This window comes from Sinohyriopsis cumingii, unplaced genomic scaffold, assembly GCF_028554795.1.
Source record: "Sinohyriopsis cumingii isolate HCF-2022 unplaced genomic scaffold, ASM2855479v2 utg000160l, whole genome shotgun sequence".
NCBI classification, from domain to species: Eukaryota; Metazoa; Mollusca; class Bivalvia; order Unionida; family Unionidae; genus Sinohyriopsis; species Sinohyriopsis cumingii.
The window spans coordinates 962,756-977,795 of NW_028315873.1; the positions used below are offsets into that span (position 1 = coordinate 962,756).

General features: G+C 34.6%; 1 protein-coding gene across 1 annotated transcript in view; it reads right to left on the reverse strand.

Annotated features, from left to right (window-relative positions):
• Positions 1 to 15,040, reverse strand: part of LOC149774622 (transmembrane protease serine 9-like) — a 118,298-nt gene that overhangs the window by 89,670 nt on the left and 13,588 nt on the right. The window contains exon 5 of the mRNA XM_089944950.1: positions 11,198 to 11,374. Coding sequence (XP_089801076.1) covers positions 11,198 to 11,374 — 177 coding nt within the window. The remainder of the gene's footprint in view (positions 1 to 11,197; positions 11,375 to 15,040) is intronic.

Consider the following 15,040-nt stretch of genomic DNA (forward strand, 5'->3'; position numbering starts at 1 on the left):
TAGCATTTAACGCGTGAATTAATTTTACGTCCGCGATATGACGCTGTTGCAGATCGCTACTTTTGTAAGCAACATCATGAACATGACACGCCTTATCAATAGCATTTATTGGATACTCACCGGGTTTGGGCTGATTTTGATCATCGAGTCTGATATCTAATCGTGTTCCGGGGCCACAGTAGCTATATCCTGGGAGGTGTTTTTCTCCTGGATACTTTGCCCACGGGGGTCCGGGGAGTTTTGATAACTTGGCTGCAATATCACCTCCTCGCTTTTTTTTAAAACATCCCCGGGTTTAATAGAAATAAATCTAAATTTCTTTGTACCGCATTGTACACACTTACCAGTAAGCGCCGATCTGTTATTTCTTGTTGTAACAGTTGTCATATCATTTGTGCCAGTACGCACTCTACACTTCACACAATATAGATCCATAATTTATGTATAGAGACATGAATATAATTGACTTTTCAGCGACTAAAACAAGAGAACCAGTTAAGCATGTTGCAGCGTTACCAAACTCGATCCGGATGATTATCATCGGACCATCTGGATCCGGCAAGACGCAATTGTTACTTAATTTAATAATGAGATGGATGAAGTGGGATAAGTTGTATTTGGTTGCTCCCAGCGTAGATGATCAACGATGCTACGAGGTGTTGAAAGATTTCAACGAGAATGCATCAGCGATCGCTAAAAAAAATGTCATCGAGTTTATTACAGATATCAATGATGCACCAGGTATCGATGATATTGATGGCGACGTTAACAATCTAGTCGTGTACGATGATGTTATGTTAGACAATCAAAAAAACCCAGCTAGGATATTTTCCAGAGGCAGGCATAAAAACACTGACGTGATATATATCACTCAACGGTATACTCAGATTCCAAAAGTAATCAGAGACAACTGTAATATTCTTGCTGTATTCAACGGCGTTGATACACACACGCTACGAAATATTTGGCAGACATGGTGTGGCGGTGACATGGACTTTAATGTTTTTCGAAACTTTTTTAGTCATGCTCAGTCGACCCCACATGGATTTGTAACGATAAATTTACATGATCCTCGGACACGATATCGTATCGGACTTGACCAAATATTCGGTTAAATTGTAAGCAGCAGGGGGGCGATGACATCGACGCGGTCGTCGATGTGCTTACCGGACGCTGACGACGCTGGCATCGACGCGCAGAATGTATTAATTAAACCAAATGACGTCCGGACAATTGTCGATTTGGCCCCTCGACGATGACAACGACGACGACGTCGTTTTTTTTTTTTTACCAGGCGCTGACGACACCGGATCCGCTGAGTGCAGAAAGTACTAATTAAGCCAAATGACGTTTGGACAAAATGTCGGATTCGCCCCCCCCCCAACCCCCGCTGCTGTATCGCCTCCATTAAACACAAATATGATATGACAGTTATCTATAATTAGTTTAGTGTTTTTGTGTAATTCGCTGTGTAACGTATATAACATCAATGTTTGTGTGTCTGCTTGGAGAAAATATCCAAGCTGTATTGCTTGTCGAGCATCACGTTATCGCATGCTGCGAGATTATAAATAAATCCATTCAGATTATTTACAGATGGGACTTCATCAATATCGATCTTAAAATCAATAGTATTATTAGCATCCTTGTGCAACCATTATGCATTTCCATGTAAATCTTTAAGCACATCGTGACATCGTTGATCATCTAGGGATGGTGTCACTAAATAGAACTAATACCATCGTAGACATCTATATCATATGAGGTAATACTTGCGTCTTACCAGGCCCAGATGTGGCTATGATAAGTGATCTGATATAATTTGGTAGCGCTGTATGATGTTTGACTGGCTCTTGCTTTTGTGTCGCTGTAAAAGTAACAATATTTATGTTGTAGATATACAATAATTACTATGGATTTATATTGTGTTGCATAACTACGTAGGTCTGAAGGCCCACTAGTCTTACTGTATTAAGTTACAGTAAGTTTGGAGTCTTGTGTTTTGTGAGATTGGCAGACAAACTTGGCAATGCATATCAGATACAAAGATAAAATGTTAAAGAAGCAACACAGAAACAATGCAGACCATTTTTGGTTCTGCTATTTTTTGCCATATTACAGGACAAATATAATTAGGAGAAACATACATTATATGTGAAATATGTGCATTGGTTTCATTCAGTCATCAATTTCATAAAATGGTAGTGTGATATTTATTGTCGACTGACTGCTTAAATTTGCGTAAATGTATGCCAGATTTGAGAGATGTCACGTTTCTCGCAGCACACGCTACAAATGATCTTGCATAGTTTTCAAAAATCTAAGGGCGGGAAAAAAGGATAAAGCTAGTATATCTGAACTGTACAAGCTCGTCAACTCAAGATTTGTTTTAGCCAACGACATATTGATTTGTAGTATGCAAGGGTGTAAGTTTTTTTTTTTTTTAAAGCAAATACAAAACAAACAGAAAAGATCACATAATTCTGGAAACTTATGATCACATTTTTGGATAGGCATTTTCAAACGGAACAAGTACCATTATCATTTTAATCGAACTTATTACGACGTAGAGAGAGATTAAGACTGATAATTTGTGTGTGTGTATGTGTGTGTGTGTGTGTGAAAGAGAGAGAGAGAGAGAGAGAGAGAGAGAGAGAGAGAGAGAGAGAGAGAGAGAGAGATACTATCTTATTTCTGCTTTCAAAAATTATCACGACATAATTTTTCGTCCTATTCAGGCCCAATATTCCCATGTTAATGACACATTGTCCCCAACGTGAAGGTCCTTTGTTCCTCATCTTAAATTACATCCGTAGCTAGACAGTCATATTCCATTGCCATTCATTATCCCTATCTTAAATTCCCCTTGCCCCTATACAGTCATAATACATTATATATCCCTATGAGACCAATCTGGTGTCCTGGTGGTTAGAGCACCTTAAGCGGACTCTGACGGTCGTGGGTTCGAACCCAGGCTGTTTCATGCCAAGATCTTCTCAAAACTATACGAGCAGGTGCCTCCCGTTGTCAGTGTGCGTGCGTGTGTGTGTGTGTGTGTGTTTGTGTGTGTGTGTGTAGTAGTAATAGTAGTAGTATTATTAGTTTGCATCACCTCAGCACAAAATAGTCTACATAGTGCAAACTAAAATTTAAGTTTTGAAAATGATAAAATGAGTTGCACAATAATGGAAGACAAATCATTCTAAACAAATGTAAAGTTTAATTACAAAAACAATAATACATAAAATGTAAACATATCAGATGTCTGTACAATATGTATACAATAACGTATTAGGTAACACATGTATATCATTATAACGTGACTAAAATTCCTCGCATCCTTCAGCATGTACTTTAAACGTTTATGGCTGTATCGAGTGGTACGTCCTCGTAAAGTTTCTTCATGCAGTTCACATTAAACTAATTGTGTCCCATAATTGTACTTAACAGTGAAGCTTATGTTAAGTTCACCACTCGATGTGATGGCCTTTTTGGATGCGAGTGATGTTCTCCAATTTCAAGAATTATATTTAAGCAGCGACTAAAGTCGTGCGCCAACCTGGTGGATGGGCTTAGTGATGATTGTATTCCTTACAACTGCATGCTTAGCAATAACTAATTTTGAAATAAACTTTTTTTAAAAGTTCCATAACATAGTATTTTGGTATTTCAGGTCAAGTATTAAGTAAACTGCTTCCCTAAAGACATTATCGTGGTTTTGGTAAGAAATATTGAATATCCAATCATGCTAAATCCTTAATATTTTCAATATTGTATCAGTTATATTATATTCTATCAGATACGTTAGTGAATTTCATGAAATTACTACACTTGAAGGAAAATTGTGATATGATATATATTTTTAAAATCTAAAATGTAACACATTATGTACATGCATTTCAATACTCGGACTGTGACTCTCTATTGCAAACATTATTTATTTTCAATAAAACAGTTTTCCGTTGGGCTTCATGATGTTAGTTACCGTTTTCTTTTCAATATGCACACGAACTTCTCTCTCTCTGTCTCTCTCTCTCTCTGTATCATCAGCGGTGTGAAATCATATCATCGGTAGAGTGACAATACCGTAAAGGAGTAAAATTGTCACCTTTCTATCGATCTGATTGTGTCCGCCACCAAAGTCTGGTCACGATGAAGAGTACATGTCCATAAATCATCATCCGATAATAATGTTTTGAAACATAATACGTATATGAGAAAATATAATTTCATAAATAGTAATGAGAAAATTCCCTTCATGACACATCTACCAACTCTTCTAACTCCAACTATTGTGTTATTTACAGGTTAACACAGTGTAAACGTTTAGTCGTACTGGCATATCTCCAGCTGTATTAATGATGTATAAACGAAACTTCTTAATGTAATGTCGTACGAAGGTTACCCCTGTGTGAAACATATGTGTATATGCATACGTGATTGTCCTTTGAATATATATTGTCATAATCCCAGTGACAGTTCACGCATTTTACGGTCATGAGTATTCAGATGACATTACATTGCACGTGCATTTGAGAGATACAGTACTGATTGGTAAAGTTCTGTCGATATCTATATTCAGTTTAAACTTGTGAATATAATGGAATAAAAATTGTTGTCGAGAATATAAAAATCCCACTTGAGTAATCGAACGAATTATTAGATACCGTATTGTCTTGATGTAAACTATTTGTAAATGTTATATCGCAGCAGATTTTTGGTGGTTAGCTTGACAGGTAACAATACAGATTGACATAAGGGCTATGCTCGCAATATATCGGAAGATTGCAATGCTTAATCACTCACTGTTTGATGGCATTTATTATTTTTTACTTAGGAATCTCTAGGATAACGTTAATCAAAATGACTGTAATTATGTGATGCATTCATTAGTTTAAAAATTCATACTTTAATTTTCATTGAGCTCCCATGGTAAGATGGTATTCATTCGTCTTTAATGTTATATAACTCATGTATTATAAAATGTCATTCACTATTATATTGATATGAATGCGTTCTTAGTAAGTTTCATGCCGAGATTGCTTGAATATATGTCTTAAATGATATCGATCTTGTATGCTAAAATAGTGATGTCATAGTGTAACTAGACGTTTCTAGCAGTTGCCACAGACATTCCTTTTTTGGTAATGAGGAGATGATGTGTGTATCAGTTGATAGGCTGAGAACGGATCGCATTGGCCTTACTCTGATGAATTACGATAAGACGGCATCTGACATAACGGGAATGGAAATAAAGTTCGACGCCAAAAATAAAATAATGACAAATACTTAGGATAAATTTCATTTATTTTAAGATAAAAGTAGCCCCATATGTGTATCACACGGTGGGAAAAGAAGACATACAGTCAAAGTACGGTTGGTGACCCGAAGAGGATGAGCATATAAAGAGAAAACAAGAAAAACACTACGGCGACTCTGACTTGTCATCAATTTTGAATTGGTGAGAACCGGAAGCAACCAGGTTATTCATGCATGCTGAGCTAAAGAGTTTGTTAATTCACTTTAGTATGTGATGAAATTGGTATTTTTTTTTAGAAAAGCAGAAATGCTAATTCAATTTCGTATGATTTTTTTAGTTCTATTTCCAAAAGAAGAATTATCATATATTTGTCATGTTCAATTTTATTTTGTTTATGCAATTTATTAAATTGTTATATTTTGTATACGGAGGCTCGTGCTGTTCTAGAACATATCCGTGTTATTTAATCCATTATTTCATATCTTATTTTATTATTTACTCGATCAGGGTAATACCACCAAGGTTGGTAATCTCCTAGATAATAACAACCAAAGTACCATAAATAGGGAACATATCTCACCGTAATGCGGATATTCTCGCTTAATGATCGTCTCAAACTGCAAACAACAAAGATCCTGGTGTGCCGTAGTATAATGCATATTCAACAATAATTCTTTTTCTCATTACTCCAAATATCTGCAGAGACCCATTCCTGCCAACACATTTCCGACGGCAGATCTGAAGCCGTGTCGGTTGCAGTTGTATTCGACTTATAATTGTAGTTGTTGAGAGCAATCAAAACTAATTTGTTGAAGATTTGTTATATTTTTATATTCAGATTAGAACTGAGCATAATAATTCTAGAGGCCAATAGTGTTGTTCGTTCAGAAGACATCCACGAAGGCGACATATTAAATAACAACACATACAAAAACGTCAATGTACGACAAATATATACACAATTCTGGCAAGCAGGACAAGAAGATCGCTTCGTAAGTTAAATACCGTAATCCCACACATCATTTTATCACATGCACACAGAGCATCTTTAAATATGAAGAAACTTTACATAAAACAGTTCCAAAGCGAAGCCCAATTATACTGATTGAAACCGGTAATAATGTAGTTTCAGTGATATAAAGGTAAAACGATATGCTGCAAATTCGTTAGCACGCAATGGGGGTAGAATGGTATTGAACGACCTCCCCATATTCCACATAAGTGATAAGCTTCTTAAGTTGTGACTCATGCAGGATGCAAACATGTATCGTTCAAAACAATTAAGATAGAACAAAATATTATATATGGTCACCTAAGCTACGAACAGGGCAAGTCAATGCAAAACATAGCAGTTCTGACGATTTACAGATCGCGGTGTATGAAAGGGGGTTTAGAATAGCATATGATCGTTAGATACTTGCATATCATTATCCACTGTGTCTTTGTTTTCAACAGGAATCAACATTATCATACTTCCAAACCTACCTAAAGTTATAAGGGTACAAATGGAGATTGGCAACTAAATATCATTTGTTTCGAATACGATGTAGTTACTATGGAATAATTTGCAAACTTAGTCAATGAATGGATTTGCTTTTTTACGACTTCATGTTGAGAGAGGGAGAGAGAGATACACAGAAGACAGAGAGATTTACAAACTATGCGTTTGATTTTCCCGTAATGAACTCAAGGAATTTTCGATATTGTCCTAAAAAAGCGATTACAATGATTAATGAGAGTTTCATCTCCCATGAGATCTGCCTTTCTTCCGCGAGGGTGTCCAGCTGACAAATCAGTGTACGGAAGCCACCAAGCATTGTTCAACGACAAAATATACATACATTTATACCGTACATGGAGCAATGCATACATGTTTTAAACTGCTGGCAAATGCATCAGGTTCGCACATATGATAATATATTTATTAGTAGTGTACTTAAAACAATTCAGATTCAACAGCGTACAAACGATCACAAAATGCAAATATGTTCCTTCAGATGCTTTGAGAGACAACAAAACCAACAACTTAATCTAATAATATGTACATTTTCGTCGTACATGCGTACAACGTTACTTAGGGTCAATACTTGTTTTATAGGTAACCAACTGAACTAACATGTATCTCGTCGTAGATACGATTGCGGAAAGATTCACTAAAACCACAGAAAGCACGTTTATTTTAACCTAACTAATACTCATTTTCATGTGGATTTATGGCATGTTCCGTTTCTAACTGACACTCTGGTCTATGGAGCTTGTTAATTGTGTGGACGCTATCCATTTGTGTTCTCCAGCCATAGGGGTACGTGTTCAATTTGTAATGTATTTGAAATGTGAAGCCTATTCGTTTTTTTAATGTCGTATCGTGAAAAGATGCTTTTATTACCAGGGAGGTTTGAATCGTTGTGAACTTCTGAATTGCATGTTGCTATTAGTTTCATTTTGTAGCATACATATAAAGATATTAATTCCGGAACAGGTTTTATGACCAGTTTGGTTTTATCGTAGCTGTTATGGGCTGTCTGAAGCTGTCAATAGATGCATAGGGCTGTATATAGCTCTGCACGTATGTCTATCCGTGAGTCTGTGCGAATGGTGGATCCAATAACTGAGGGTGTAGCCAACAAAAGTTGGCCAACCTATAATAGGAAAAGTTTGTGCTGTCGGTGCATATGCGTGCGGGTATCTCAATATATCTGTCTGGCAGTCTGTTTGTCGATATGGAAGATGATGCAAGACCATACGAAGACGAAACCGCTAGCTTGTAAACTTGTGTGCATGGTCTATACATGAAGTGTGTGTACTGTCTACACAAGTGAGGGCCAACCCAATAATTCTGGAGAGCTGTGGGGTTTGGCAGTGAACTAATTTTACAACTTTTATACACACTCACACACTAACACACACACACACATACACACACACACACATATATATATATATATATATATATAGATTAGTTCATTTTATATAAATTATCATGTTTCGTTACATTGTGCTGTGTTGTCATTCGAACCAGGGATCCATTTATGTCTATCCTGTTACACAATGAACTCTTTTCTTTTTCTGACCAACGAAGTTTACAATTCATTTGTGAACTTGAATATGATTTTTACCCACTATTCTTCGTCCTGAAGAATGCTCGGTCTGTATCAGAAAATACGTTTGGATGTCGGATGTAAATTGATGGAAATACGTCCTGCTCGTCGCCGTCACCTCCAACAAAAGAAGCGATCTCTAACTGATTACTGTACCTCGGTTTTTTTCCTGGACTATCTGATGGTGTTATAGGGTTTATCTCCATGTTTAGTACAATATATGAGGAACCCGGAGAAAATCCCGGAAAGAACACTGATCCACTATAATCTACTGGCAAGATTTATCTCCTATCAACATTGGCCGCAGCTGAAAATCGAACCCACACAGACAGAGGTGAAAATGCAGTAATCTTTAACTTTGAGAGCTTTCGACCACTATGCCATTCGAGGCCCCTTGACAATCTGCTTCTCAAATCATTTTAGATAATCTAAAAGTTTTGGGAAATGCAGTGAAGTCATTCAAGGAATAAATCTGAATTGTATTGCAATTGAATTGTCTTTATTTGTGAATTACTAGTATCCATTATGTAGCAAATATATTGCAAAGTAGAGATATTTATTGATTACACTTATTCATTATGATAAAACAATTATGCAGACTGAAGTTATAAAAAGTTCAGATTAGTGAAATATAGTTTTTATTATCTTACATTATTCTCATCTTATAACAAATCTACAATAGATGTTCCTCAAGACGATGTGGCCACATCCCTTTGAGAATTATGTATAGCTCATACAGATATGAGTAACGGTACAAACAATTTGTTTCATGCTTAAGTAAGACCCGACATCATTTATTTTATTATAGCTTCATTTTTGCTTGTATCCATGTCAGGAACTCTGTGACCTTTGCATAGACTCCGGGCTTATTAGCCAAGGCACATCCATCCCCCCATGATGTGGCTCCTATAACTGTGTATTTACCTGAAAACAATAGTTTCAACTGTAAAATAACAATATAATGTCTGTTTTGAAAACTATAAAGAACTAAATGATATTTTTTAGCTCTCAGGAGATGATGTATGAAGCAGATTACATCGTAATACAATGAGTTCTTCAAGGTACTTTGGGAATTGGTCTATTAGATATACTACCTCAGGAATGCAATGAATGTGACATCTCTATATTACATTTTCCTAAGATAATGATCACAAATTTAGAAAATGATTTTCTGTGACATATAGGTGTTCCATTCTTGAACTCGTAAATTAATTTTATAAGCCTGCCATAAAAAGGTGATTGTTATGGGTGTTCTCCATTACATCCACACATGATTAAGAAAGGTAATTCACAATTGCATCATGAGGAGCAAATCATTAGTAGGAACAGACTGAACGGGATCATTGATAAAATGCTTGACTAACTGCGTGCAACTGCATGCATGAGTACGTTTAGTAGTTGAATTATCCATGCTAAATATGTCAAGAATTTGCTTATGTCCATAAAAGCATATATATATATATATATATATATATATATATATATATATATATATATATATATATATATATATATATATATATATCCTTCAGAACATGCTTCCTCCGCCTCTGGATTTTCTTAATTAATCATACCCCCCCTCCCTTGTCACCACTTGCCTGTAAGCCATATGATTTTGTTTTCAGTTTAAACTTGTGCTGTACCTCATTGAGAATGTTATGTGCTGTACCTCATTGGGAATGTTATTGTGATGTACCTCACTGAGAATGTTATTGTGGCTACAACACAGTAGAAACCATTGCAATTTAAAGTAATTAATGTTTTAATAACTACTGTTTCTTTTCCTTTAATGCTGGACAGTGTAAACGTCTATACATTTATGATCATGTTATACGATTATGCTCAAACCTTTTTCGTGTGTATTTGTGTTAGCATGGAATTTTCAAATGTAAGGCTTCTATTATCTAATCAATCCTAAATGAAAATAGAAATATGATACCATTCTGACATCCAATTTGGCCACCATGGCAGTCAACTATACAGACTAATTTCAATGTTACGTAGCTATTTATAGCACTTCGGGTTATCCTGATTTATCGTAATAAGGTCATCATAATACCAGTCCTTCAACCAATGAAAGCCAAATGTATTCCTTTATTTTTTTTAAAATATTGTTAGAATGATGTTTTCTTTTAACACATACTTCGTATCTGCCTTCACTGACAGTGTATGTCTTATGCTGTACTAGTGATTTTTTATAGAAGTGGTATTCTTAAAAATATAGTAATCCTTTCAGTTCGAATAGAAATAAACGCAATTCATTTTGATCACGAGGTAACATTCTGACCAATGGAAATGTTACTTTCCTTTACCAGCTACTGGCATTACAAATGCATAGGGTTGACACCATAAGACAGCATATTCTATTTAATTTGTTTTAAATGAAAATAGTGCCAATCTGATGTCAAACATAACCACAGCAACAGTCATATTGAAATCCTTACATTTGAACTCTTTCGAAATGAAGAGTCAGATTTTTATAGGATTTCAAATGTAGTCTTTGCTAGCTGTCTTGTTGATCCTGGATGAAATATATACAGCTCGTATATCACAGGAGCCATCTCGAAACTTGTGTTATTACACTGACTCGAATATAAAAACCAAGATCCAGACAAAACTTTGCAAGGCAAAATGTGGACTTTAAATCATTGATTATATCTTTTTGTATTTCTCGCTTTTGTTCTGTAAGATTGTCACCGAAGGGTTGCTTCTGTAATTGTTATAGGAAAATCCTAACGGGTAGCAGATCTGCCACTCAAAGAACTGACTACTCTAACTGTAGATGACCCCAATGCAGACTCCCACATGAAAACGGAATATATTAGCAATACATTATTACCGTTTATGTTACACACAAAAGGTCCCCCACTGTCTCCACTACAGCTATCCACACCTCCAGTATACAAGTAACCAGCACAAAACATCCGTGGAGTTATGCGATCTTTGTATACACGCTTACATTCACTATCACTGATGATTGGAACTACGGCAGCTTGTAGTATGTCTGGAAGCGATCCTGGAAAAGTATAAAAGCCTAATAATATATTTTCCTATAAACTGCTCAACTACATGAATGATTAGACATTCAATTACTCAGAGCATAATTAACTTAAGAATTCGAACTTATCGGTAATAACAATGTTTTTATCATATAATGGTCACGTTATACAATGAGACTTGTGTCGATAGGTGGTAATTCAGTCCCCATATCCCTGTTTCGTGATGAACTTCGTTGTTAAATTCTCAAGATAGTTATGCTCTGAGTATGAGAAATTACTAAAGAATTATCCCGACCAAGGAAGCAATCTATTTCAGTTGAACATCTAAAGCTCAGAATAACAGCTAATTTGGTCCACACTGTGAAATATATATCACATTGTGTTTATTTGGAAAGCTTTTGTCACCATGAAAACTATAAGATCTAATTATCATTCAGTTTTTAAATCTAAATTACCTAGTATCATATTCTCAGTATAATGATCCACCCAGCTTTGAGATAAGTGTATAGACTCGATAGATTGAATCTAATTTGGGTATTTTGACTATTGTCTTGCAAATTCATTCATATTCTAGCAATCCCATATCCCCATATTTTACTGCAAAGAGGATGTTCTTCCAAACGTAATAGACTATCATAGTCATATGTCACTCTCCTAGAGTTCTGAGTTTACATTTTCAGAAAACATGTTGGTATAGGAGTCAAGCTTTAATAAGGTACAAAAACCTCTAATATACCTTTCTTGGTATTTTTTGCTTTCTGCTATCATTATCATAACCTACAACATTTTTAGTATTAACTTATTTGGATTTCCTGATTAGATGCCACTAAAAGGTTCATTTATTTGTGAACTACTGAAACAGGTCAAATTATGTGAAAACGTTGTAACTCAAAAATACAATTATATATACAACACCCATACAAGTTTATTCATCGTATTTTAATTTATCGCATCTTTCTAGCATATATATTCATGGCAAACTGTATTCAGTCACTATACCTATAGATATATATATATATATATATATATATATATATATATATATATATATATATATATATATATATATATATGCAAATGTATACAGTAAATCAATATCCACACCTACATATCGATGGTAAAGTGTATTCATTATATCAATATCTATACCAATATCAATATATACATGTATGAGCCACACCTGGTAAAATTCTTTCAAGTAAGTTTCGATAATTAGTTTCAAGAATTATCTATTTTAATTATCGGTAGCCACTGCAGTTGGAAAATCAACGTCATGGTACAAACCTGATAGATACCGACACTGGGTTGATACATGTATGATTTCTTCAGGTTAAGTCAAGCAGACAAGTCATTCCAATAATGTACTATTCATGGTAATGGAAGCCATATTTGTTGGCAGATTGGCATAATTGATATACAATACATTTGAAAGATTTTACTACTTTAAATCTTTGACCTCTGGCCTCATGACCACCTCTGTTTATTATATCTAATATCAATGTAACGTCTTTAATGATGCAAGAAAACTAGTCTAAAAATATGATAAGGTTCTGCAAAGTTGCCGTTACAAAGATGTTATATAAAGAATTTATCTTGTATTAGTCAGGTCGCCAAGTGGTGGCTGGGTGACTATTTCAAAGATGTTATATAAAAGCTTTCTCTGTCTTTTAGTCATATGGCCAGTGGTTGCTGAGTGGCTACTACAAAGATGTTTTATCAAGTCATATAGTTAGTGGTTTTGTTGTGACTCTTGAACACTAGTAGCGAAAACCAATAAGATTTGTAAAATTTAGCAAATGAATTGTTTCCTAGATTATAATTCAAAATGAAACAATGAACTTACATCATTCTAAATTAAATAACACTAATTAATTATTTTGTATCACACATCCAAATGTTAAAGATCTAACTGAATTATAGTGATATTCCGAACAAATTCCATTGTTGAATGTGTTCATGTTCCTGAATTCTTGAACATGGTGGTGTTCCAATGACTTACATTTTCCTGATATGCTAAGTCTTTGAATTTGTCACAATACTATAATCCAAAATGTCCTTGTCTCAATTCAAGATAATTCCAAATACTCCGGTCCCAGAATATTATTGACGAGCAATTTGCATTTCCTATAAATAGTAATTTAAATACATTATTCCACAAAAATGAATAACCCGATATAACAATATAACCAATTCTTCTTCAAGATGTTAAGAAAAGAATGAATCATGTTCAGATGAACAAAATTATATACCCCTCTTCTTGCCCTACGTCATAATCACCATTTTCTGGAGATACTCTGGCATTTATGGAAACTTCCATTCTAGAAGTGTCTAGTGTCAGAGCCAAAACTGAATATTTTAACTCAAATTATGTCAAACATGGTTACATTGATCATGATTGGGATATTTAGTCCGCAATTGCACAAAACATGTTAACTATATATTATTATTGAACTTGACTTTAGCCTAAGGTCAATTAAGCATTATGTATATATTATATATATATATATATATATATATATATATATATATATATATATATATATATATATATATATATATATATATATATATATATATATGTTTATATATATTACAAAACAACATTAAAAAGGTCAACAAATAATACAAATGAAATATTAGTAACATTTTAGGAGAAGCAGAACAATACAGATACAGCCTATTACAAATATTGAAAACTTGTTTCTGAAGTGTCAACGTCAACTCACATCATCACGAACCCCCGTGTTGGCAAATATGTTTCAAATCCATGTTGCTATATATTCTATTTGTGAAACATAGCATTAACTATGATCACTATCCCTCAGTTATTGCATCTGGATTTCAGGTTACAGGGAAGCGTCCTTATTACATATGAAATTGTAAACTTTGACCTCCTGTTTAACCTAGGGATGCAGCATCTGAAACCTGTATTGTCGTTCATCCTTTCTCATGATATAATAATAGCATACATTATCACAATATCTAAATTAATGTAAAAGCTTCAACTGATGGATATGATTAATTGTAATGATGGATATGATCAATTTCAGTGATGCATATATTTAATTAAAATACGGCTATGTGTTTACGTGTAAACATGGATCCCTACACGGCTAAAGCTCATTTGGAGTACCTGACAGTGCACCTGCTGATGGAAACCTTGATGCCATGCAATGGAGTTAAGAATGTTCTAAAGGTAAAGCCGAGACCGTTATTTCCGATTGGCTTGGATAGGATTTAATCCAATGGTTGTGTGTCTAGGTAAATGACTAAGTCTCAGATTAGTGGGTAGCACTTAACATTTGTGTATGTCTCGCCACTGGGTAAATGCCTACTTCATCCAGGTTTTACACAACACAGTCAAACATGTGATATCAGCCACCAATGGGGAAAAGTCAAACGGGTCATTGTATATAGGCGACTGCTTATTACAAACCTAAGGCATTATAATAAGTACTAAAAATATTCAAAAGCAACAAGCTTTGTATCATTCAACAAATAATTTATTTTCCTAGAATAAAATGTGACAATAAAAAAATGACTTACTGTGACTATTCTAGAATTTTTAACACAAGTCCTAATGAAAACAGTCTAAATAAACTTTAGCGGTATTCTAAAATTCTAAAAATCTAAAAAAGTTTGTGTTGTGACAATGTGCGAGTAGTCTTTTACGGAATCACAAA